The sequence below is a fragment of the Cyclopterus lumpus genome, chromosome 12, assembly GCF_009769545.1.
Source record: "Cyclopterus lumpus isolate fCycLum1 chromosome 12, fCycLum1.pri, whole genome shotgun sequence".
NCBI classification, from domain to species: Eukaryota; Metazoa; Chordata; class Actinopteri; order Perciformes; family Cyclopteridae; genus Cyclopterus; species Cyclopterus lumpus.
This window is the reverse complement of record NC_046977.1, coordinates 2,198,435-2,224,886: the sequence shown is the minus strand read 5'-3', so window position 1 is coordinate 2,224,886 and position 26,452 is coordinate 2,198,435. Positions and strand designations below refer to the sequence as shown.

Sequence of the window (26,452 nt, the reverse complement as noted above, 5' to 3'; positions counted from 1 at the left end):
TTTTCAGTTTGAGGTAGTTTGGTTAGTTTTCTGTCATATTTCTTTAATCAAAATATCAAAATTGGATCACAGCCAAAAAAAGAAAGAAAAAAGATTAACTTCTATATATTAATATATATATATATATAAATATATCGAAGTTATTTACAGTATATAATCATATACTCATTCATGTATATATAAATATATATAAGTTATTCATATATATATTTATATATATAAATATATATACATATGAATAACTTCGATATATTTATATATATATATATATATATGAATAACTTATATATATATATAAATATATAGAATTTATTCATATATAAATATGAATAACTATATATATATGAATCATTTCTCTATATTTATATACATACATATATATAATGTATGTATATAAATATATATATATATATATATATATATATATATATATATATATATATATATATATATATATATTTATTCCCCAGAGAAGAGCACACCACACCGGCTGGATGATGATTCAACTCAAACAAACACTTTAAACTTTAGTACTTTGGGGGTTTCCGAGCTCCGGATCAATACGGCTTCACCCCGAAAGCCAAACTATTGACCCCGACCACGCCGCCGCCGACCAATCATTGACAGAGAGGCCGCTTAAAAGACTTCACCCGGACCGCCCCGGGACACCGTCGGTCTGGCCGAAGGTTCGTCATGACGACCGAAGCTGCTCTCCGGCTGGGCCTCTGGGGCCTTTGTCTCACCGGGACGCTTCTTGGGAATGGATTGTATGTATACGGCCTCTTTTCATTTAGCAGCAGGGGTCCTGCTTTTTAAACCACTTCCTGAGGATTTGGTGCTTTCAAAAGTAAAAGTTGCATCACTTTAATATGTATATAAATATGTATATATAATGTGCATTTCAGGGGAGCTGAAATGCAACTTGCTGACCCTCCGCCAGTGAGCTGCGCTTGGAGCCGCTGGTCCGAGTGGAGCTCGTGTGACGCTTGCACGAATGTCAGAGTGAGTGCATGAAAACCGTCGTCGGTGACCTCAAAACCCACGAATCCTCTGAGTCTCACCCCCGTTCAGCACAGACAACGAGCAGCAGGTCTGTGAGATACAGCAGACATTAAAAAACTAAACGCTTATGAACTTTAATTATTTACTTGAAACATCTAAAATGTTGACTTAGCAATTGAGAATGTGCATTTCTTTTCCAAATAAAGCAGCTAAATCTAATCATAATGATAAAAAGAAAGTAACTTCCGTCACACTGTATTTATTAAATTAGACTGGAAATACATAAAGATGACAATCGGCCTAAAAGTTATAAAATGTGTTTTTTTGTTTGGCAAAGAGGCTTTGACCTTATAAAAGTGTTTTCATAACGTCCCCGTTCCTCTGCTCTCGGCCTTTGATGCTCAGTGAAAGTGTGATTTAACGTGTGATTTCATGTGTGATTTCATGTGTGATTTAACGTGTGATTTCATGTGTGATTTCATGTTTCATGTGTGGTTTCATGTGTGTTTTAATGTGTGATTTAATGTGTGATTTCATGTGTGATTTCATGTGTGATTTCATGTGTGATTTAACGTGTGATTTCATGTTTCTTGTGTGGTTTCATGTGTGATTTAACGTGTGATTTAACGTGTGATTTAATGTGTGATTTCATGTGTGATTTAATGTTTCATGTGTGGTTTCATGTGTGATTTCATGTTTCTTGTGTGGTTTCATGTGTGATTTAACGTGTGATTTCATGTGTGATTTCATGTGTGATTTCATGTGTGATTTCATGTGTGATTTAACGTGTGATTTCATGTTTCATGTGTGATTTCATGTTTCTTGTGTGGTTTCATGTGTGATTTAACGTGTGATTTCATGTGTGATTTCATGTGTGATTTCATGTGTGATTTCATGTGTGGTCCTCAGCGGCGTTCCCGAAGTGTGGAAGTGTTCGGCCAGTTTGGTGGCGGGTCATGCCAGGGCTCGCTGGGGGACCGGGAGGCCTGCAGAACGGATGCTCAATGCCAGCGACCGCCTCCCCCTTTGTGCTCCGACTCCGAGTTCCAGTGTGAATCAGGTTCTTGGGCCTCTTCTGAGACCACATCCACACGAATGTTGTGTTCCTTACCCGTTTGGGTCACTTTGGGTTCACTTGTGTCGATAAGATCTTCCTCTATAATCTTCTTCTACATACTCAAATGGACACTTTTAAAGGTTTTACTTTTCAAACTTAGTAACATAGTTTGGTTCACACACACACACACACACATCAAAGTGTTATGGGTCAATAACTTTGGTTTCCACGGCAGGTTCCTGCACCAAGAAGAGACTTCAGTGCAACGGGGACTACGACTGCGAGGACGGCACGGACGAAGACTGCGACCCTCTTCGTCGACCCTGTGGATCGGTCGTCCTGGAGAACAACGAACAAGGCCGGACGGCAGGATACGGGTGAGAGTGAGTCATTGAAGACCCCATTGAGTCGGGGTCAAAGGGTCAACGTATGAAATGGAGGCTTTGTGGGACCGGACGGTACGATGCGACCGCATCTCTAACAGACATTAATCAAGGCGGTCGTATTCGGAGGACATGCTTTCTTAGTTCATTTCAGATTTGTATCTTTAAACCATAGAAATGATCTGTTTTGCACTTGAATAATAGTCCAAAGAATACTTTGAATTTTTAGCCGAGTAAGCATAATACTGCATATGGTCTTAAAAGTGTTTCTTTGCACCAGAATCAACATCTTGGGTGCAGATCCTCGAATCAACCCCTTCAACAACGATTTCTTCAACGGGAGGTGTACGCGAGTGAGGAACCCGTACACGTTGAAGCACGACCGGCTTCCCTGGAACGTGGCCGTGCTCAATTACGAGGTCAGCCGTCAACCATTAACCCTCCGGTTCTATCCCCGTTTTGAGCGTGTGAAGCGGCACGCCGGTGAGGACGCCTTCCCTTAACGCCTCCCCCCCCCCCCTCCCGTCTTTCCAGACCAAAGTGGAGGAAACCGCCTCCAGAGAGATCTACGAAGACACGCACAGCCTCCTCAAAGAGTTGCTCACGGAGATGAGCGTGAAAGTCGACACCGGGCTTTCCTTCAAGTTCACCGCGAGCGAGCCGTCCATGGCCGAGTCGTCCGACGCTTCTTCGAAGATCAGTTTGGACTATCAATACGAGAAGAAAACCATGATTAAGGAGGTGTCGGAGTACTCCAATATCAAGGTAAACAACAACAACATGGCGTCTTTCTCAAAGCAGTCTGTACCTACTGACACTTGTGATCCTGCACCCTCCAGAACAAGAGCTTCATGCGGGTGAAGGGCACGGTGCAGCTGAGCACCTACAGGATGCGCTCTCTGGATCTCAAAATGGCCGACGAATTCCTGCAGCACGTCGCATCTCTGCCCCTGCAGTATGAGAAGGGGATCTACTTCGCCTTCCTGGAGAGCTACGGGACCCACTACACCAAAAACGGGAGGTCCGGCGGCGAGTACGAGCTGGTCTACATCCTCAACCAGGACACCATCAAGACCAGGAGTACGTGCCCGTCTGGGTCTCTCTTTCAAAACCCACTTGCTCCGAAGCCGCCCTCACCGTCCTCGTGCTCTTCGTCACTCTTGCAGATCTGACGGAGCGAATGGTTCAAGAATGCATGAAGATCGGCATCTCGTCAGACTTCGGGACCTCCGGCGCGGTCGAGGGCCGGGCCGGAACCGACGGATGCGACGCGGTGACCAACAAGAGAGAAGGTGCTCGCTTCCCCGTTTCCGCCCCATCACACTAGATCTTTCCGAGGCTGTCTGGATACGAGTTATTGGTCGATCGATCCTCCACAGCGCTGACTGGCCGTGAAAAGACTCCTCTGGAGCACGACTGCTCTGCAAGACACGTGCACGGTCCTTCCAAACAGAGGCCGACTTGAGCATCTTTCAATGTCCACTCGTTTAAAAAGGTCTTTCAGAAAAGGTCTTCAGGTTCTCAAGGTCGTTGTTTGGGTTCAGATGACCACGAAAGTGTGGTCACGAGACCAGCCTGAACTATGGAAGATGGCCCTACGACAGACTTAAAGATACATGGTGCGCTGAGCGGCGTGAGGTTTCCAATCGATGTCCCTGATTCTTCCCCTCTGCTGCTTCACAGTCGGCGCCCACGGCAAAGCGACGGTGGACTTGGTGCTGACGTCCGTCAAGGGAGGAACTCTGGAGAGCGCCGCCGCCATGCGGGCCAAGCTGAATAAGGACGGAGCGATGGACCTCGCCACCTATCAGAACTGGGCCCGCACCGTTGCCGACGCCCCCGCGCTGCTCTACAGCGAGGTAGCCTTGAAGCTCCGTCTCTATGGGCCACGACCACGTTGTTGTTGTTGTTGTTGTTTAGCGATGGTTTATAACCCTCAGCTTTACTTTAACGTCACTGATAATCATCAGATGAGAACATAGTAAATGATTAGTGCAGCCTCACGCTCGTATCGCCGTGGCCTTCGTTATAAGATGGCGGATGAATGTTCCTGTGGTCACAGAAGTGCAACGTGTTCCCCGACAGCCGGAGCCCATCTACATGCTGGTTCCGTTGGACATGCCGGACGCTAACTCCAGGATACTGAACCTGAAGCGGGCCACCGCCGACTACGTGGCGGAGTACAACGTGTGCAAGTGCAACCCGTGTCACAACGGAGGCACCCTGGCCCTGCTGGACGGGAAGTGCATGTGCCTGTGCCCCCACCTGTACGAAGGCCGGTCCTGCCAGAACCTCAAGAGCGACAAAGCTCAGAACCCGGGTGAGAGTTGACGCACACACACACACACACACACACACCAACGAGCCCATTCTCATCACTCTAACTCACAATGTTGTCTGCAGGTACGAGACCGAGAGCTAATCATGAAGGGAACTGGTCCTGCTGGTCCAGCTGGTCCGCCTGTAGAGGGGCGAAGCGGACCAGAACCCGGGGCTGTAACACAGTCGGGCTCGTGGGAGCCGTGTGCAGGGGAGACACCAGCAGTGAAGAGCACTGCTAGGAGGAGCACACACACACACACACACACACACACACACCCTTTGTTTGGAGAACAGTGCCCTCTTGAGGTCAGTAATAGATAATGCAGTTTCTTCATGTGTAGATAGATTAGTTTTTTCCCCTGTTTTTTATAATTTAAATGGATGAAGTTTGAGTATAAAATAGAAACCGTGTATATATATGTACACATGTGGATTTAGCATTAATAAGATGTGTTGCATAACCGTGTATGAATAAAGATGTGTTGCCACAGTCCCTCCCTGTATCCTCTCTACATGTTGATGAACACCAGTCCTGATTTAAGTGCCTGAGCTCTGTAAATTATTTTTAATTTAGCAATTTTATAACAAGACAAACTAAAAGAGAATCCCTCAAAACTTTTAAGTGAAAAGTTAGCACCGAAGCACCCTGGACAGAAGAGAACCGGTTTAAAATGAATATATATTAATATATTGGAGCCAAAGGAAAGAGATGCGTGCTCATAACGCATGAACGTCAACAATTAAAATAAACATTGTTTTTTGAGTGTTTTTAAAAACAAATCGTACACATTGCACCTTTTTGAATGATTAATCGCTCCCCCGTTTAGTTCCAGAAGGACTTTTGACGGCAAACAACACGTATGTTCAAATAGTGCCGAGTGCGTATTAACGGGTTAATAACTCATCTTTAAAAGGCACAAACACATTCCAGCTGGCTGCGCCGATGAGATCCAGATGTGCAGCACCCGGGCGGAGAGAGAGAGGAGAGAGGGAGGAGGAGGAGGAGGAGGAGGAGGAGGATGTGACAGAGAGAGAGAGGAGAGAGGGAGGAGGAGGAGGATGTGACGGAGAGAGAGAGGAGAGAGGGAGGAGGAGGAGGAGGAGGAGGAGGATGTGACAGAGAGAGAGAGGAGAGAGGGAGGAGGAGGAGGAGGAGGAGGAGGAGGAGGATGTGACAGAGAGAGAGAGGAGAGAGGGAGGAGGAGGAGGAGGAGGAGGATGTGACGGAGAGAGAGAGGAGAGAGGGAGGAGGAGGAGGATGTGACGGAGAGAGAGAGGAGAGAGGGAGGAGGAGGAGGAGGAGGAGGAGGACGTGACGGAGATAGAGAGGAGAGAAGGAGTGGGAGGAGGAGGAGGAGGAGGAGGAGGACGTGACAGAGAGAGAGAGGAGAGAGGGAGTGGGAGGAGGAGGAGGAGGAGGAGGAGGAGGAGGAGGAGGAGGACGTGACGGAGAGAGACTCACACTGTGTGTGTGTGTGTGCGTGTGTGTGTGTGTGTGTGTGGGTGGGTGTGTGTGTGTGTATGTGTGTGTGTGTGTGTATGTGTGGGTGGGTGTGTGTGTGTGTATGTGTGTGTGTGTGTGTGTGTGTGGGTGGGTGTGTGTGTGTGTATGTGTGTGTGTGTGTGTGTGTGTGTGTGTGGGTGGGTGTGTGTGTGTGTATGTGTGTGTGTGTGTGTGTGGGTGGGTGTGTGTGTGTGTATGTGTGTGTGTGTGTATGTGTGTGTGTGTGTGTGCGTGTGTGTGTGTGTGTGTGTGGGTGTGTGTGTGTGTGTGTATGTGTGTGTGTGTGTGTGTGTGTGGGTGGGTGTGTATGTGTGTGTGTGTGTACGTGTGTGTGTGCGTGCGTGAGTGTGTGTGTGTGCGTGTGTGTGTGTGTGTGTTTGTCTGTGTGTGTGTGTGTGTGCGTGCGTGAGTGTGTGTGTGCGGTAGACTCTGAAGACCTCCTGCCAGCAGCCGACACGCCTCCACCCTCCTCCTCCTCCTCCTCCTCCTCCTCCTCCTCCTCCTCCTCGGAGGGTTTCTACCTCCCCTCTCTCCCCTGCTCACCCACCCCCTCCCTGGCCGACCAGGCCCTCTCCAGGCTGAACTGCCCCGCCTCCTCCGAGCCGACCAATCACAGAGAAAGTCCACCCATGGATACTTGTGACCTCAGGTACCGAACGTGTGTGTGTGTGTGTGTGTGTGTGTGTGTGTGTGTGTGTGTGTGCGCGCGCGTGTGTGTGTGTGTGTAGTTGTTGAAAGACGATTCGGTGACTTTGAAACAAAAAGAAAATCCAATTCAAACTAGAAATATAAATCTGCTTTAAATGAACAGAATCTACCAACAAGTCTAACGAGAGCTTGAAATGAGGACAACAGTGTGTGGACATTTACACAAAGGCCTTCAGAGATACGTCATAAAAGATATTAAAATCATCCCCACTGGGTTCCTGCTCGTGCATTTGCGTTCACAACAAACCAATAAGGATCACATTAGCTCACCTCACAGCGAGCGCACCGACGCAATATTTAAGAATGAGCACAGAACCTGGGGAAAAGAAAAATGGACATTTGGTGATAAAAAAAAGTGTTTATTTGGGCAGCAGCTGTTTGTGTTACCTCTCCCTCAGTAAGCTTTTAGTGAATACGGCCTCCTGTCATCACTTAAAGAGGAGTTTAAGTCCTAAAGATAGTGTGTGTGTGTGTGTGTGTAGTGGGGGTGATGAATGCATACTTGAGAGGTAACCACTGGGGGTGGTACCCTCTGGCCTTTAGGATGTCAGCATAATGGAGTAAAACTTTGGGACCTTATTGAGCTCCGGGGAGACCCCATTCAGGCCCGGCCCGGAGCCATTATCTTAGTCCAAAACGTTTTGTTCTTTCTTCGGCCTTCAACAGAACAGTTAGCACCAAATAATGAACCCCTCTTCACCGATGGACTTCCCCTAATATACTAATATTTATTCACACAATCGGAGCTCAAATGAAGAGAAAACTCTCCACAACAGGAGTGTCTGACGCTCGCATGCGTCAAATATATTTAATTATGTGGAAGAAACACGTTGTTCGCCGATCAGTTATGACAAGATTATTTGAGTGAATTAATGTAACTGTAAAACGTTCATCTCGAACGGGTCCAGAGAAACAAAAAAGGTGAATTGTGCTTCATAGCAACTTAAACGGAGAGTTATTTACGTGTTTCCAGCCAGAAAGTGAACTCGAGGCCTCTTCTGGAACTCTTTGTCGTCCCGTCTCATAAACACATAGTCCTCGCTTTCAATGGGCAAGAGGTGAGGGATATTTTTTCTGAACAAAAGCCCTTAGAAGGGTGTGAAAAGGAGCCCCCTCGCACTCCTAAACGCCCGGACACAGTTGGAGGTGCCCCCCCCCCCCCCCCCCCCTCTGGGTCACTAAAGGCATTGAAGTTTCAGAGGGCTGCCACGGCAGATTACTCCACACAGCTGTCCCAGCACCGTGGAAATGAAGTTATGCCCCTTGTCAGCTATGTTTTGTCGAGTCCCCCCCCCCCCCCAACCCCCCCTCCCCCCTGTTCTTCTCTCACTCCTTTGCACCACTGGTGCTCTTCGGCTGCAGGAGGGGGGCCACGAGAGGACAATCCCCTGCAGCCCCGGTCGACCCGATTGGTTGATTACATATTCCCTCCGTGCATCATTATTCAGAGAGGCTTAACATCCCTGACATTCAACCCACAGCAGCCCCCCCCCCCCCCCTGATGAGCCCTCCATCATAAATCAACCCCTCCTCCACCTTTCCCACCTCTCTCTCTCTAAAAGCTCAGGGTGCCCCCCCCCCCGAAAAGAAACTTCCAATTATTGCAGGGTCATTGGGGTTTTCTCAGTTTGCTTTTTGTTTATTGTTCAGTCGAAAACTGAAAACTGAAAACTGAACTGTAATCTATAGAATAACATTTTGAAAAGATGTTTATGACAACTTCGGGGAAGTCTTCAAATTGTTTGTTTCATCCGACCAAAAGTTTAAAAAAGAATAAAATGTTTAACGATATAAAACAGAAACAAAATGTTTTCCTTGATAAATAATTAAAACGAATAATAAACAATCAAATCAAATGGAAAGTCCGACTTTCCATTCTTTAAAAGGGACCGTGTGCAGGATTTAGTGCCACCTGGTGGTGAGGTTGCAGACTGCAACCAGCCGAAGACCCCTCAGGCTCACCCGTCCCCCTCTCCGAGGCTACGGCAACACCAGGTTGTGGACCAGGTTGTGGACCAGGTTTTGGACCGGTTGTGGACCAAGTTTTGGACCAGGTTGTCGACCAGGTTTTGGACCAGGTTGTCGACCAGGTTTTGGACCAGGTTGTGGACCAGGTTGTGGACCAAGTTTTGGACCAGGTTTTGGACCAGGTTGTGGACCAGGTTTTGGACCAGGTTGTCGACCAGGTTGTCGACCAGGTTTTGGACCAGGTTGTCGACCAGGTTGTGGACCAAGTTTTGGACCAGGTTTTGGACCAGGTTGTGGACCAGGTTGTGGACCAAGTTTTGGACCAGGTTGTGGACCAGGTTGTGGACCAGGTTTTGTCTCTCTCCAGACCCCTGTGCTGGGTTTGTCTCCTCTGGGCTACTGTAGAAACATGGCAGTTCAAAAATGGTGGACTCCATATGTAGATTTCTTTGGGGATTTCTAGGGGACTCTACACAATAAAAACGGTTCTAACAGCATATTCTAAAAGACGCTGTTTCTTTAAGTCTCGCAAAGCTTTTTCTCTTCATTCAAGGTTAGAAAAAGGCCCAACTGGCAGCCGAGCAGATTGACAAATATGTTTGCACAGTTCCAGTGGGACTTTATTAGTGAGGGAGTTGCTGCATGGCCAGGCTCAAGTAAACACTCCTTCATCTGGAAGGCCATTCAGTTATAGAATACCTTATTGCAGGGAAACGGTGGTCTGCATTGGGCCGCCGGTCGAATAAAGAGACCGCCTGCTCCCCCTTAGTGTACCCGAGAGGAGGCCGGATCAAGGCGGGGCGGAGGGAGGTCGGCCGAGCTGCACTTTGAGTTATGATGAGGCAATTTTAATGATGTTCCGGTTCCCCGCAGCAAAAGCCTTTAAAAAAACCTTCCTACTTTTCTCCAGAGCATAAAGTTAATTGAAAGCATTTGAGGGGGAAAGTATGGTCCCTTCATCATCCTCAACAACGACAAAGAAAGGCATTACAATTATTAATGGTGGGAGCCGAGGCCTCTTAAAGGGACAGTACGGCCTTTTTGCATCCCACAGAAAAAGGGCCGTGAAATGCCTTCACATCACTTTGTTGGTATTTCTTTTTTAACTTCGACTGTTTAAAGTCGAATCACAGCTTATGTTTTTATTATTTATCGAAGTCATATTGTATAATCAAGAGTTTCAAACTATGATAACGTTATCAAAGAGCACGTCTAATAACTCTCCAACTGACGGGGTAATGAAGCTGAACTCGTCCGTCTCCTGCGGGGTGAACCTCGCGCTCCCCCACTCCCTGAAAGAGGTGACGGAGTGAATGAAGTGCCCCCGCATTGTGCCGCTGCACCCTTTGTGCGTCCTGCGTCTCCACAATAGAGGTGCCACTCGACTTCTCTTCCAATCAATGGGCTGGAGGGCCCCGTCTCTGTCCCCTGTAAAAGCAACATGGCCGCCTTCAATAGTTCTCAAGAGCCATTATCACAAGAGGAGGAGGACACTGTCTGTTTAGGAGAGTAGAGAGCTGACCGTCTCACAACACGAGCAACGGACGCACCCGGCCCCGTAAATACATATCCGAATATCAGATTGCCAGACACATTTGTGTCATATAAAAGTAAATGTTCCTCTGCAACCAGTCGAGAAATGTTCTGCGATTAAAGGAGGTCACGGTGTCACCTGAAGGTGTTTTACAAATACTTTACAGCAGGTTAAATACTACTTTTAAAAGGCCCATAGTCGACTCTGAGTATTACTTTAATAAAGCATCTGATAGAAGAGCTGGCAAAGTGTTAAAACCACAATTAAATGTGAATAATCGTGTTAAATGCCTTCAGAAAAGAGCTCAAATACACAAAAGTTAAACTAGTCGTAATAATCGTGAACGACAACATCACATTTTGACCTTTTCACATTATGAGGTACTTATTATATTAAACAAAACTACAAAAAAAGAGCAGCGATTACTGTACAGCGACATTTCTTTGCACGCTTTTAATCAAAATGTGAAGTCAGCGCCACGCTCTCATTGAAACACGGTCTTTATTTGATGTGCTGCCGCTCACATCTCCACCCACAGACATCTTGTAAGTTCTTCACAGGGTCTTTTGTGCAGACTTCTAACACACACACACACACACACACAGGGTGAGGATAAACAAACGCACAAACTGCTCCTTGGCTCCATTTGTGCTGCAAATCCCCCGAGAGGGGGGGCAGGCTGGGGGGGGGGGTCTCCTTCCTCTGTCCTGTTTGAACAGTCTCACTTTAAACCTTGAGCAAACATCCATGTGTACGAGGTCAAGTGTATCACTCCAGCATCTGCCCACCGGGACTCAGACACATGTCAGTGGCTTACGTCAACGTTTGGCTTTTAATGAAGGGGTCGTGGGGGGGGGGGGGGCTCTGATCCGGTCCCATCGTGGGGGACTGGGGGGCGTTTGAAGACTTTTTTAGGCCCTTTTGGATCAGTTGTCCTTCCCGCGGTGGACTCGTCTCTTCATACAGTGCAACAAATATTTTATCACTCATAAAAAGATATATTCTGACAAAAAAATAAATTTTATACAATATATACTGTACAATCTATCTTTACATAGCTGGCATACCAAAAAACAACAACAACAACAACAAATGGGCTCCATCCGGCATTATCAGAGGATGAAATATAACATTTGAGTGTCCTGAATTGTATATTAATGTTTAGTGTTGAATTAAAAAAAGCTCCACTTGTTAGTTTGAGGACCAAAAGCAAGATTCTGGTTCACTTTGGGTTCCACAGAGTCTCTGACTCTCTAGGCAGCAGCCTTCCTTCCTTCCTTCCTTCCTTCTTTCTTTTCAGATAAATGTGCTAAAAACCAAAATGGTGGTCAGGACCTTTAGGACAGTCTGCCCCGGCGGGGAGTCACTCGCGCTGTCCGCGTACCGGCCACCCTCCTGATCCGGGTGGTAGTCTTCGGAGTCGTCCTCCTCGGCGTCCGGGAAGCCGCTGCCGGCGACCCTGTCTCCGGAGTCCGAGCAGAAGGTCTTCATGCTGACCTTGATGTACTCGCAGATGTTCCTCTCCGCGCCGTCGCACACGCACGTGTCCAGCTGCTGCGCCTTGGGGATGGAGCGCATTACCGCGATGACCCGGCGGCAGCCGTCGGTGCACCGCTCCCCTCCGAACAGCCTCCGGCAGTGGAGCAGGTAGTCCTGCATGGCCGAGCTGCACGGCCCGTCCAGCTCGCACTGCCGCCGGGCCTCGGTGCAGCCCACGGTGCTGGTGCGCGGCAGGCACGGCTCGATGGCCTGCTTGGTGGCCCTGCACACCGGGTCCAGGACGCAGTCGCAGTCCTCCAGCGCCGGGCCGCTCTGGGTCCGGTTGAGCTGAATGAGAGAGGAGATGCAGTGGCTCGGGCACTTCTTGCGGTCCCCGCTGAGGACGGACGCGCACGCGTAGAGGTACTGGTCGTACGCGTAATGGCACTGCGGCTCTCCGTGGCACTTCAGGATGGCTTTCCAGCAGACCAGCTGACGGCTGTGGTTCGGAGAGGCGACGCACAGGCCGAGGACCAGGACCAGCACGCCGCTGATCAGACCCGCAGTCCGACCCATCAGTACGGCTCCACTTGCCATTTCCAGGAAGAAAGACTCTCCAGAAAGTTCGCCTTCATGCGGGCTTCTCGCGCGGGTCCGCTGCGCTGCGTCAACACGACGTGGATCCTCGATGGTTTCATATCCCGTCACAGCCGGAGACCCGGAGACCCGGAGACCCGGAGACCCGGAGACCCGGAGACGGCTCGTGGACCGGGTTCCGGCCGGAAAAACTTCTCAGAGTTGCGGGAAGAAAAAAGAAAAAAAAAAAAAAAACTTCTCTCCGGTCCGTGTGCGGGTTACACACGTCGCGTGCGTCGTGCGCGTGACGTCCCGGCTCCCACGAAGACGAGTTACGGGTGTGAACTTATTTACCGAACTTTCTCCCCCAAAAAGAGTACCGAGATGTCGCTCCTCCGACCCGCATCCAGTCGCGCTGCGGCCGCTTTGTGTGCAGGCGGTGGGCTGCCTGTGGCTGCCTGTGGCTGCTTGTGGCTCCGTGGGGCTGCTGCGTGCACGCGCTCCGATTGGTCCGACGCGCCGCGGACACTCCGGGCTGTGACGCGGACTGTGACGTAGGCCGCTGCTTTTAAACGGAAGTTAAGAAGTTATTTATTTATTATCAGCAACACGTAAATGTAATGTTGTGTTTGTGAGAACTCAACATTACTAGTTTATTGATAGAGGGGGAAGAGGTTCACGATATTTAGGGCTCAAAGTAGTAATTCCACAGTGTAAAAAATAGAATTATAAGTATCCACATTTACTTAAAGCACCAAAAGTTAAATAAGGGGCCAATATGCATTATGGCTGCATATATTATTATTGGTCTATAGTTAGGCTATATAATCTTTAATGTGTAGGAATACATCATTTTAATTTTGCAGCTGGTAAACACATTTTATCCTAATCTATATTTTGTATTAATAATCTGATTATGTAATACAATGGAGTGTGGTGGAAGTGTAAAGAGTATATATATATATATATTATATGGAGGGTGGTGGAAGTATATATATATATATATATATATATATATATATATATATATAAATATAATAGAAATCCTCCAGTAAAGTATAAGCTGTACTTGAGTATCCTCCGTCCATGTACTCCACTGGGTCCACTGGTTTTCTCCCAGTGGTGGAGGTAGACTCTGTAAAGACTCTTCCGGCCTGTGGTGTGTCATGTCGCCTCCCCTCGGGCAGCTGTTCCAACACATGCGGAGCTCCCGTCTTACACGTTTCCAGCGTGAAATGTAAACCAGCCTCGCCTGCAGCGATGACGCATGTGTGTGCCCGAGAACACGGCACACATGAAGAAAAAAAACACACACAAAAGGCGCTCGGAGCTTTAAGACCCACGGTGCGCACACGTGGAGCTGGGGAAGCACCGGAGAAAAGGCCAAGAAATGTTTAACTGCCTGTTGTTGCCAAAGGGTGAAATCCTCATCTCCTTTTCCCTCACAATAACACAAGAAGAAGAAAAAGAGTGTGAAGAGGAACAACAACTGCAGCCGTGTCAACAAACAGCGAGCGCGAAGGCCCTCGGGGGGAACAGAGTGTCCTTTGGGGGAGAAGCTCTCAGTCGTTGGGATAGCTCGGTTCACCGGACCCCCCCCCCCCTCACATCACATCACCACACGATGACCACAAAGATCTGGCAGCTCTCAGGGGGCCCTTACACCCCCCCCCTCCCTGATTCCAATTAGAGAGATTAGACAGGAGTCAAGACAAGTGCAGAAGAGTTCCTTAACCAAACAACCCAAAACAGCCCCCCCACACCCCCCTCCCTCCTGCACCACCTCCTCCAACCGGCATACCAGAGCAACAGGAGGACTGCAGACTCACATTTGAACCACATCAAAGTGGAGGTTAGAAAGCCCAAATGGTCTGCATGAACTACAAAGAGCCCAGACCGCCGTTCAACTTGTGTTCTTTATTTTATTTACTTCGTAGAGCCGCGCACACACTGCAAAAACTAAAGGACGCACACCCTGAGTTTCATTTCACTTGTAAGAAAGGAGTTCACACGGCAGAAGCAACATCCCATTGGTGTTGGATGGCGGCCAGATGAGAACAACGGGCGGATTCTCTGTGACGGAGCAGCTGCTCTCCCCCAACCGGCCTCTTGAATTACTCTTCTACATCCTCCGCTCTGCGGCACACTCCTCAGATTGTTCTGCCGGCTTCCTTCGCGTTGTACTCAACTACTCACACACAAGCTGCAAAGACTCAACTACTCACACACAAGCTGCACAGACACAACTACTCACACACAAGCTGCAAAGACACAACTACTCACACACAAGCTGCAAAGACTCAACTACTCACACACAAGCTGCAAAGACACAACTACTCACACACAAGCTGCACAGACACAACTACTCACACACAAGCTGCGAAGACACAACTACTCACACACAAGCTGCGAAGACACAACTACTCACACACAAGCTGCAAAGACACAACTACTAACACACAAGCTGCACAGACACAACTACTCACACACAAGCTGCAAAGACACAACTACTCACACACAAGCTGCAAAGACACAACTACTCACACACAAGCTGCAAAGACACAACTACTCACACACAAGCTGCAAAGACACAACTACTCACACACAAGCTGCAAAGACACAACTACTCTCTGGACTTTGTATTCAAGGAGTTCCAACCATGGAGGGAGAGAGAGAGAGAGAGAGAGAGAGAGAGGGGTAGATGGAGACAGGGGGAGATGCAGAGAGAGAGAGTAAGGGGGGGGGGGAGAGAGAGAGGGGGAGAGAGAAAGAGAGGGGGGTGAGAGAGGGGTTGGGAGACAGTGGAAGTGAGAGAGGGAGAGGAAGATACATAAAGAGAGAGAGTGAGAGAGAGACATATACAGAGAGACAAAGGGAGAGACATAGAGGGAGGGAGAGAGAGGGGGGAGGAAAATGAGTCAATATTAAAAGTGTTTCTCTGGCTGCATTCTTTCGTTCCTCTGAGGTTCAACCCTCAGCGATCATATTTTATATGCTTTTCATTGAAAACAATGAAAATCTCTCTCATGAATTAAATGAATCTGCAGTCAGAGACTTTGAGGTTTTCTGGTGCAGCACGTCCTGTCGGAGTGTGTTCATGATCCCCAGAGGATGACTCATGATCCCCAGAGGATGACTCATGATACCCAGAGGATGACTCATGATACCCAGAGGATGACTCATGATCCCCAGAGGATGACTCATGATACCCAGAGGATGACTCATGATACCCAGAGGATGACACTCATGATCCCCAGAGGATGAATCATGATCCCCAGAGGATGACACTCATGATCCCCAGAGGATGACTCATGATACCCAGAGGATGACTCATGATACCCAGAGGATGACACTCATGATCCCCAGAGGATGAATCATGATCCCCAGAGGATGACACTCATGATCCCCAGAGGATGACTCATGATACCCAGAGGATGACACTCATGATCCCCAGAGGATGACACTCATGATCCCCAGAGGATGACACTCATGATCCCCAGAGGATGACTCATGATACCCAGAGGATGACTCATGATCCCCAGAGGATGACTCATGATACCCAGAGGATGACACTCATGATCCCCAGAGGATGACACTCATGATCCCAGAGGATGACACTCATGATACCCAGAGGATGACTCATGATCCCCAGAGGATGACACTCATGATCCCCAGAGGATGACACTCATGATCCCCAGAGGATGACACTCATGATACCCAGAGGATGACTCATGATCCCCAGAGGATGACACTCATGATCTCCAGAGGATGACACACATGATCCCCAGAGGATGACACTCATGATCCCCAGAGGATGACACTCATGATCTCCAGAGGATGACTCATGATACCCAGAGGATGACACTCATGATCCCCAGAGGATGACTCATGATCTCCAGAGGATGACACTCATGATACCCAGAGGATGACTCATGATCCCCAGAGGATGACACTCATGATACCCAGAGGATGACACTCATGATCCCCAGAGGATGACACTCATGATACCCAGAGGATGACACTCATGATCCCCAGAGGATGACTCATGATCCCCAGAGGATGACACTCATGATCCCCAGAGGATGACTCAAGATACCCAGAGGATGACTCAAGATACCCAGAGGATGACACTCATGATCCCCAGAGGATGACTCATGATCCCCAGAGGATGACACTCATGATCCCCAGAGGATGACTCCTAGGGATTTAGGTGATTCCCTGACTTTTCATGTTGCGTTACCAACAGCTTAAATGCCTCAATACCTGCAAGATAAACGGCTACAAAACCTCCTACGGAGACTCTTGATGCTTTGAAAAGGACTTCGGGGAGCTCGTCTATTCTTTCTTCGCATTTAGCCGACCAGCATTGTTGTCCTGACTGTTATCACACCGGAGAGGTTTGGGGATGGGGGTGGGGGTGGGGGGGGGAGTTGAGACTCGCAGGAAAAACATCTGCCTTTGAAGTCACACAAGAGAACACAACCAGCAGTTCAACCCCGGGTCACTGGCTGTGAAGTGTCCTCTTTGAAGCCCAAAGATTGTGACTGGAGGTCGACCAGAGCAATCGTTGTTGTTGATTTCCTTTACGGACGCCTGAGGCTTGTTGGACGGGGCTGAAGCCGGATCACGTTACAGTAAGCTTCATGTCGGGGTTGATATGGTTTCACTCAAGGATTTAGCAGCAAAGCAGACGGGGGCTGTTAAATGAGATTGGAGCAGATAGTTAAACAGACACGGAGGTGATGGATGACGCCGGCAGTACAACTGTGAGGAACAACGGGAACTCTCCAGGGTTGCTCAGACGCTTGGTGACGGCGGTCTGGCGATGATAAGATAAGTTTCTCTTCAAAGAGGGGAAGATAATAAAACCACGCACATTCCCCCTGGAGGTAAAGATGCAAACATAAAGAAGGAAGGAGCTTACGGGAGGAGAAGAAGAGGGCGAACGAGGGCGTTGAGGCTTCGGATGAAACCCGACTTCTCCTCCGAATTCTGATCACATTTCCCTTCAGGAGGAAATCGCCTGTCAGAGACAGACCTCACGACAAAGAGGTCCTTGTTCACGAGATCCAGGAAAACCAGAAGAGGATACGACGACCGAGCATCCTCATTACGAGAGACGAAGGTGATGAAGGAAGTACACGTCTCTTCTGACCACCAGGGGGCGACTCCTCTGGTTGTATAGAAGTCTATGCTTCATGTGTTAAAGCTGCATTCTCTCTCCTGACCACCAGGGGGCGACTCCTCTGGTTGTATAGAAGTCTATGCTTCATGTGTTAAAGCTGCATTCTCTCTCCTGACCACCAGGGGGCGACTCCTCTGGTTGTATAGAAGTCTATGCTTCATGTGTTAAAGCTGCATTCTCTCTCCTGACCACCAGGGGGCGACTCCTCTGGTTGTATAGAAGTCTATGCTTCATGTGTTAAAGCTGCATTCTCTCTCCTGACCACCAGGGGGCGACTCCTCTGGTTGTATAGAAGTCTATGCTTCATGTGTTAAAGCTGCATTCTCTCTCCTGACCACCAGGGGGCGACTCCTCTGGTTGTATAGAAGTCTATATAAATGACTCTACTTCTCTTGATGTATTCCCTCAGTAAACATTGTAAACATTAGTTTTTGGTCTCAATCTCTAGTTTCAAGTCTTCTTCAATACAGCGTGATGTTCATTTAGTAAATTATGATCATTTAGAGTCAAACAGACCATAATGCAGGGTACGCTTTAGGGCGGGGCTACAAGGTAATTGACTGGTCGACACTGGTGTTGTCTGGGTCTTTCCTCACTTTAACCCTTTCACTGTGAGTTTTGTACATTTGAAAATGGGAACAAAATACCGCTCATAACCACATATAAAGTTCTCCAACACCTTATACTTCACTTGCTTATTATTATGTTCAAAAACCAAAGTGCTGATTATGTGTCGATATATTTCTTGGCTCTGAACTAGCGAGCTGGAGTTCAACCCATATGTGGGTTTTTCTTTCTTTCTTTCCTTCTTTCTTTCCTTCTTTCTTGGCAGTTCCCACGTCTCCAGTCTTTGTGCTACGCTAAGCTAACTGGCTGATGGCTAATATTTTAAAGGACAAATAAAGTGATTTTTAATCTTCTCATTTTTACTTTCACTCGATCTCCCAACATTTGGTCCTCTTCCGTAGAAAGAGGAGATATGTTTTCCTAAGCGATATGAGATACTTTAGGCCGAGCTAGAAGGGATCACTGTGGGATTATTGCTCTGCATGCACAGAGCTGGAGAAGCAGGATGCAGGATTGTCTTTCATTTCCCCCGTGCATTCTGAACTAAGTCCGCCTGGCCTCCAGCCAGCGTGGAGCGCACTCTGAGCTCCATCTTTAAAAGGCGTAGCTGCTGTTTCAGGAGACAGAACATGAGACGAGTAATCACAATGTTGGAGCAGGAAGGAAGACGCTGTGTGTAAAGCATGGTCCATGTGGTCCTAGAGTATCTTTCTGCCTTAACACGTTTTCTTATATAAATATAAATATAAATATATATATATATATATATATATATATATATATATATACATACATACATACATACATATATATATATATAAATATTATATAAATAAATATATATATATATATACATACATACATACATACATATATATATATAAATATTACATAAGTAAATAAATATATATATATATATATATATATATACACATACATACATATATATATATATATAAATATTATATAAATAAATATATATATATCTATACACATACATATATATATACATAAATATTATATAAATATATATATATATATATATATACATACATACATACATATATATATAAATATACATACATACATATATATATAAATATTATATAAATATATATATATATATTATATATATATAAATATTATATAAATAAAAAAATAAAAAATATATATATATATATATAATATATATATATATATATATATTACAGTTATCGTACCTAAGACATATATCCCACAAGTGGAAAAGACTCTGGTGGTCGGAGCCCAGATGACGCTGTCACTGTGACGGTAACCACATGCTTTTAATCCAAACACACCCTTTTTGAACGGCGCAGCACCAGCGGTGGTCCGGGCCAACCGTCCCGATCCGTGACACCAGAGAACAAATCAAGACTTCCACAGACAAATACTACACAACATCCTGGTGTGTGAGACACCGTGAGGGAACCAAGAAAGATGTGGTTTGTGCTCATTAAATTGCACATATTTTTTTACCCACTTACCCTCTGGCAGTAGTTACGAGCATAGGCCTCTCAGATGGATATTTAATAAAAAGTGATATCAAATGTTATTGTGTTACATATATGAATTTGGGGATTTTGCATGTGGAAATATAAAAAGTGCAGTCAGGAAAGTCTTTCTGTGGGCGGCATTGGGGATGCATGAAGTCAGGTACAAATATGGGTAGTTTCTGGGCGAAGGTTTGAGGCGGTATTTGGATGAGCAGCTCGCTCCACTCAGGGTGGTCTGGGATTCAGAGTTTATGTTGAATTTAAACATTGGGCCTACTGTCACTGCGCTGAGGGAAGCCATGCGGACGAGTTAAACAAGACTGGCGTTACACAACCTGCTGATGGGACGCGACCCGGCAGACACAACCGTGTTATAGTGGACGCCTCTGGCCCGAATACGTGAAGAGATTGATTCATGTTTTACTCCTGAGCTACTGTTGGGGACCCGCTCTCTGTCTCCCCTCGTCGCCTTTTAGCCCTTCGACCGTCTCAAGGAGCTTATTAGGAAATTAAAAAGGGCCGAAACCCGCGCCAGCAAATTTGTGAGATTATTTTTGTTTTCGTCTTTTTTCACAACGTGTTTTCAGGACATGAGAGTTCATTTTAAACCTTTTTTTGGTCATCTTAAAAATGTATTTTCACCGTTCTGTAGCACGTAGCTCCGCCCCCTTTCGTGCCACTTCTGGTATGCAAATAGCCAAGCTGGAAAAACAATTAAATGGGTGACTTAACAGTTGCTTCTGTCCCTGCTTCGAGCTTTATTCATTTAAATTGTTGTTGTATATTTCCATTGCTATTAAAAATCTATTTTTGAGGGGTGGGGTGGGGGGTGTATGGGTGGAGGGGTGGAGGGTGTATGGGTGGAGGGGTGGAGGGTGTATGGGTGGAGGGGTGGAGGGTGTATGGGTGGAGGGTGTATGGGTGGAGGGGTGGAGGGTGGATGGGTGGAGGGGTGGGGGGGTGGGGGTGGAGGGGTGGAGGGTGGATGGGTGGGGGGGTGGGGGTGGAGGGGTGGAGGGTGTATGGGTGGAGGGGTGGAGGGTGTATGGGTGGAGGGGTGGGGGGGTGGGGGTGTATGGGTGGAGGTCGTTGAGTCAGCCACGCCGACACACCACAGAACGCTCTTCACCAAAGTGGAAAGTAAACAGACGTCTGGACATCAGACTTATTGTTTTATAGTATTTGTTCTTCATTTAAATTATGGATGATTCAGTTGGCAGAAGCAGCCGTGATTTAATTAAACAGTCTGCTTCCTTAGTTTTATGAATTGAAATTGACATCCTCTTGCTTTCAACAGATTCAACAACAACAACAACAACGCGACTCGGATCCAAACCCAGATGTTGTCTCATGTTGTCCTTTACCATGAGCACACGTGCATCACACAGTAGCAGAAGGGGAACCGTAAACGGTCTGGGCTTCGCTTTTCCTGCAAAGTCTAAATATTGACTCGGTAACCTATAATCATACGCGGCCAGAACAAAATGGAAACAAACAACCGTTGCCTGTAATGTGTGTGTGAGCGTTTGTGTGTCTCCTCCAGAACCCACGAACGCTGACGCCGACAAAACGCACATTAAAAAAAAAAAAGAAAGAAAAAAAACTAAACAAAGAGGAACGCGGTTAACTTTTAAGTGACAATATGGATTCCATCCAACACGCTGGAGCGACAGAAATTACTTCATATTTTCTCCAACCACAAAAAGGTTCTTCGCCGAGCCCCCCGAGCCTTCAGGCTCCGATCGCACATCTGCTACCAATCCACATCGTGTAACTTTCACATGACTCACATGCGATATTCAACAGGCTTTAGATTGCCACGATGCAAGAAAGAAAGAAAGAATTCCATTATGCTCTCAGAGGAGCTTTTTCCCCTCAGTGCCAAGTTTCCAAGTGACATCAGCAGCCAGAGACCCACACAAGTGTGTTATTATTGTGCTGTGGCGTTATTAAAAAAAGCCTATAAAGTTTCATATCGGACTTTTAACCTATTTTTTTTTCTTCTTCTTTGCTGGAAGCTAACGGTCCAAAAGTAATACAAACAGGGTGTGTGTGAAGACTGCTTTCCCAAATACACTTTGTTCATCTTTTTGTGCATCAAGTTTGTCTTCATGGCTCATTGTTGGATTGGAGAAGCCGACACATTCTGACTCTACTAAAGGCCCGTCTCTACTAAAGGCCCGTCTCTACTAAAGGCCTGTCTCTACTAAAGGATCCCGTCTCTACTAAAGGCCCGTCTCTACTAAAGGCCCGTCTCTACTAAAGGATCCCGTCTCTACTAAAGGATCCCGTCTCTACTAAAGGCCTGTCTCTACTAAAGGGGCTAGTCTCTACTAAAGGCCTGTCTCTACTAAAGGATCCCGTCTCTACTAAAGGCCTGTCTCTACTAAAGGCCCGTCTCTACTAAAGGCCTGTCTCTACTAAAGGATCCCGTCTCTACTAAAGGCCCGTCTCTACTAAAGGCCCGTCTCTACTAAAGGATCCCGTCTCTACTAAAGGGGCTCGTCTCTACTAAAGGCCCGTCTCTACTAAAGGATCCCGTCTCTACTAAAGGCCCGTCTCTACTAAAGGCCCGTCTCTACTAAAGGCCCGTCTCTACTAAAGGATCCCGTCTCTACTAAAGGCCCGTCTCTACTAAAGGATCCCGTCTCTACTAAAGGCCTGTCTCTACTAAAGGCCCGTCTCTACTAAAGGATCCCGTCTCTACTAAAGGGGCTCGTCTCTACTAAAGGCCCGTCTCTACTAAAGGATCCCGTCTCTACTAAAGGCCCGTCTCTACTAAAGGCCCGTCTCTACTAAAGGCCTGTCTCTACTAAAGGATCCCGTCTCTACTAAAGGCCCGTCTCTACTAAAGGATCCCGTCTCTACTAAAGGCCCGTCTCTACTAAAGGATCCCGTCTCTACTAAAGGATCCCGTCTCTACTAAAGGCCCGTCTCTACTAAAGGATCCCGTCTCTACTAAAGGCCCGTCTCTACTAAAGGCCCGTCTCTACTAAAGGCCTGTCTCTACTAAAGGATCCCGTCTCTACTAAAGGCTCGTCTCTACTAAAGGATCCCGTCTCTACTAAAGGCCTCCGTCCTCTACTAAAGGCCTGTTTCTACTAAAGGCCCGTCTCTACTAAAGGCCCGTCTCTACTAAAGGATCCCGTCTCTACTAAAGGATCCCGTCTCTACTAAAGGCCCGTTCTTACTAAAGGATCCCGTTCTCTACTAAAGGCCGTCTCTACTAAAGGATCCCGTCTCTACTAAAGGCCTGTCTCTACTAAAGGATCCCTGTCTCTACTAAAGGCCCGTCTTACTAAAGGATCCCGTCTCTACTAAAGGCTCCGTCTCTACTAAAGGCCTCCCGTCTCTACTAAAGGCCCGTCTCTACTAAAGGATCCCGTCTCTACTAAAGGCCCGTCTCTACTAAGGATCGTCTCTACTAAAGGACCCGTCTCTACTAAAGGCTCGTCTCTACTAAAGGATCCCGTCTCTACTAAAGGCCCGTCTCTACTAAAGGCCCGTCTCTACTAAAGGCCCGTCTCTACTAAAGGGCCCGTTCTCTACTAAAGGCCCGTCTCTACTAAAGGGCCCGTCTCTACTAAAGGCCTGTCTCTACTAAAGGATCCCGTCTCTACTAAAGGATCCCGTCTCTACTAAAGGCCCGTCTCTACTAAAGGCCCGTCTCTACTAAAGGCCCGTCTCTACTAAAGGCCCGTCTCTACTAAAGGCCCGTCTCTACTAAAGGGCCCGTCTCTACTAAAGGATCCCGTCTCTACTAAAGGCCCGTCTCTACTAAAGGATCCCGTCTCTACTAAAGGCCCGTCTCTACTAAAGGCCCGTCTCTACTAAAGGCCTGTCTCTACTAAAGGATCCCGTCTCTACTAAAGGCCTGTCTCTACTAAAGGATCCCGTCTCTACTAAAGGCCCGTCTCTACTAAAGGCCTGTCTCTACTAAAGGCCGTCTCTACTAAAGGATCCCGTCTCTACTAAAGGATCCCGTCTCTACTAAAGGCCCGTCTCTACTAAAGGCCCGTCTCTACTAAAGGCCCGTCTCTACTAAAGGATCCCGTCTCTACTAAAGGCCCGTCTCTACTAAAGGCCCGTTTCTACTAAAGGCCCGTCTCTACTAAAGGCCCGTCTCTACTAAAGGATCCCGTCTCTACTAAAGGCCTGTCTCTACTAAAGGATCCTGTCTCTACTAAAGGCCCGTCTCTACTAAAGGCCCGTCTCTACTAAAGGATCCCGTCTCTACTAAAGGATCCCGTCTCTACTAAAGGCCCGTCTCTACTAAAGGATCCCGTCTCTACTAAAGGCCCGTCTCTACTAAAGGCCTGTCTCTACTAAAGGATCCCGTCTCTACTAAAGGCTTGTCTCTACTAAAGGATCCCGTCTCTACTAAAGGCCCGTCTCTACTAAAGGCCCGTCTCTACTAAAGGCCCGTCTCTACTAAAGGGGCCCGTCTCTACTAAAGGCCCGTCTCTACTAAAGGGGCCCGTCTCTACTAAAGGCCTGTCTCTACTAAAGGATCCCGTCTCTACTAAAGGATCCCGTTTCTACTAAAGGCCCGTCTCTACTAAAGGCCCGTCTCTACTAAAGGCCTGTTTCTACTAAAGGCCCGTCTCTACTAAAGGCCCGTCTCTACTAAAGGCCCGTCTCTACTAAAGGATCCCGTCTCTACTAAAGGCCCGTCTCTACTAAAGGATCCCGTCTCTACTAAAGGCCCGTCTCTACTAAAGGCCCGTCTCTACTAAAGGCCCGTCTCTACTAAAGGATCCCGTCTCTACTAAAGGCCTGTCTCTACTAAAGGATCCCGTCTCTACTAAAGGCCCGTCTCTACTAAAGGCCCGTCTCTACTAAAGGCCCATCTCTACTAAAGGATCCCGTCTCTACTAAAGGATCCCGTTTCTACTAAAGGCCCGTCTCTACTAAAGGATCCCGTCTCTACTAAAGGCCCGTCTCTACTAAAGGCCCGTCTCTACTAAAGGATCCCGTCTCTACTAAAGGATCCCGTTTCTACTAAAGGCCTGTCTCTACTAAAGGCCCGTCTCTACTAAAGGCCTGTTTCTACTAAAGGCCCGTCTCTACTAAAGGCCCGTCTCTACTAAAGGCCCGTCTCTACTAAAGGATCCCGTCTCTACTAAAGGATCCCGTCTCTACTAAAGGCCCGTCTCTACTAAAGGCCCGTCTCTACTAAAGGCCTGTCTCTACTAAAGGCCTGTTTCTACTAAAGGCCCGTCTCTACTAAAGGCCCGTCTCTACTAAAGGCCCGTCTCTACTAAAGGATCCCGTCTCTACTAAAGGATCCCGTCTCTACTAAAGGCCCGTCTCTACTAAAGGCCCATCTCTACTAAAGGCCTGTCTCTACTAAAGGATCCCGTCTCTACTAAAGGCCTGTCTCTACTAAAGGATCCCGTCTCTACTAAAGGCCCGTCTCTACTAAAGGCCTGTCTCTACTAAAGGCCCGTCTCTACTAAAGGATCCCGTCTCTACTAAAGGATCCCGTCTCTACTAAAGGCCCGTCTCTACTAAAGGCCTGTTTCTACTAAAGGCCCGTCTCTACTAAAGGCCTGTCTCTACTAAAGGATCCCGTCTCTACTAAAGGCCCGTCTCTACTAAAGGGGCCCGTCTCTACTAAAGGCCTGTCTCTACTAAAGGCCCGTCTCTACTAAAGGGGCCCGTCTCTACTAAAGGATCCCGTCTCTACTAAAGGCCCGTCTCTACTAAAGGATCCCGTCTCTACTAAAGGCCCGTCTCTACTAAAGGCCCGTCTCTACTAAAGGCCTGTCTCTACTAAAGGATCCCGTCTCTACTAAAGGCCTGTCTCTACTAAAGGATCCCGTCTCTACTAAAGGCCCGTCTCTACTAAAGGCCTGTCTCTACTAAAGGCCGTCTCTACTAAAGGATCCCGTCTCTACTAAAGGATCCCGTCTCTACTAAAGGCCCGTCTCTACTAAAGGCCCGTCTCTACTAAAGGCCCGTCTCTACTAAAGGATCCCGTCTCTACTAAAGGCCCGTCTCTACTAAAGGCCCGTTTCTACTAAAGGCCCGTCTCTACTAAAGGCCCGTCTCTACTAAAGGATCCCGTCTCTACTAAAGGCCTGTCTCTACTAAAGGATCCTGTCTCTACTAAAGGCCCGTCTCTACTAAAGGCCCGTCTCTACTAAAGGATCCCGTCTCTACTAAAGGATCCCGTCTCTACTAAAGGCCCGTCTCTACTAAAGGATCCCGTCTCTACTAAAGGCCCGTCTCTACTAAAGGCCTGTCTCTACTAAAGGATCCCGTCTCTACTAAAGGCTTGTCTCTACTAAAGGATCCCGTCTCTACTAAAGGCCCGTCTCTACTAAAGGCCCGTCTCTACTAAAGGCCCGTCTCTACTAAAGGGGCCCGTCTCTACTAAAGGCCCGTCTCTACTAAAGGGGCCCGTCTCTACTAAAGGCCTGTCTCTACTAAAGGATCCCGTCTCTACTAAAGGATCCCGTTTCTACTAAAGGCCCGTCTCTACTAAAGGCCCGTCTCTACTAAAGGCCTGTTTCTACTAAAGGCCCGTCTCTACTAAAGGCCCGTCTCTACTAAAGGCCCGTCTCTACTAAAGGATCCCGTCTCTACTAAAGGCCCGTCTCTACTAAAGGATCCCGTCTCTACTAAAGGCCCGTCTCTACTAAAGGCCC

At 47.5% G+C, this 26,452-nt stretch overlaps 2 protein-coding genes across 2 annotated transcripts; one reads left to right on the top strand and one right to left on the bottom strand.

The window, feature by feature from the left end:
* The first annotated feature begins 667 nt into the window (after window positions 1–667).
* c9 (complement component 9) lies at window positions 668–5,003 on the top strand. The gene is made up of 11 exons (XM_034546690.1): window positions 668–767; window positions 906–1,002; window positions 1,912–2,062; window positions 2,295–2,436; window positions 2,723–2,861; window positions 2,977–3,207; window positions 3,282–3,522; window positions 3,609–3,734; window positions 4,126–4,301; window positions 4,528–4,762; window positions 4,846–5,003. Exons 1-11 carry the CDS (start codon window positions 694–696, stop codon window positions 5,001–5,003), a joined length of 1,770 nt encoding a protein of 589 aa, XP_034402581.1. The 5' UTR covers window positions 668–693.
* Window positions 5,004–10,916: 5,913 nt separating this feature from the next.
* On the bottom strand, window positions 10,917–13,639 carry LOC117740039 (growth arrest-specific protein 1-like). Its single transcript, XM_034546160.1, has 2 exons — window positions 13,603–13,639; window positions 10,917–13,098 (listed from the first exon to the last, which is right to left on the bottom strand). Exon 2 carries the CDS (start codon window positions 12,552–12,554, stop codon window positions 11,775–11,777), a length of 780 nt encoding a protein of 259 aa, XP_034402051.1. The 5' UTR covers window positions 12,555–13,098; window positions 13,603–13,639; the 3' UTR covers window positions 10,917–11,774.
* Window positions 13,640–26,452: the final 12,813 nt, after the last annotated feature.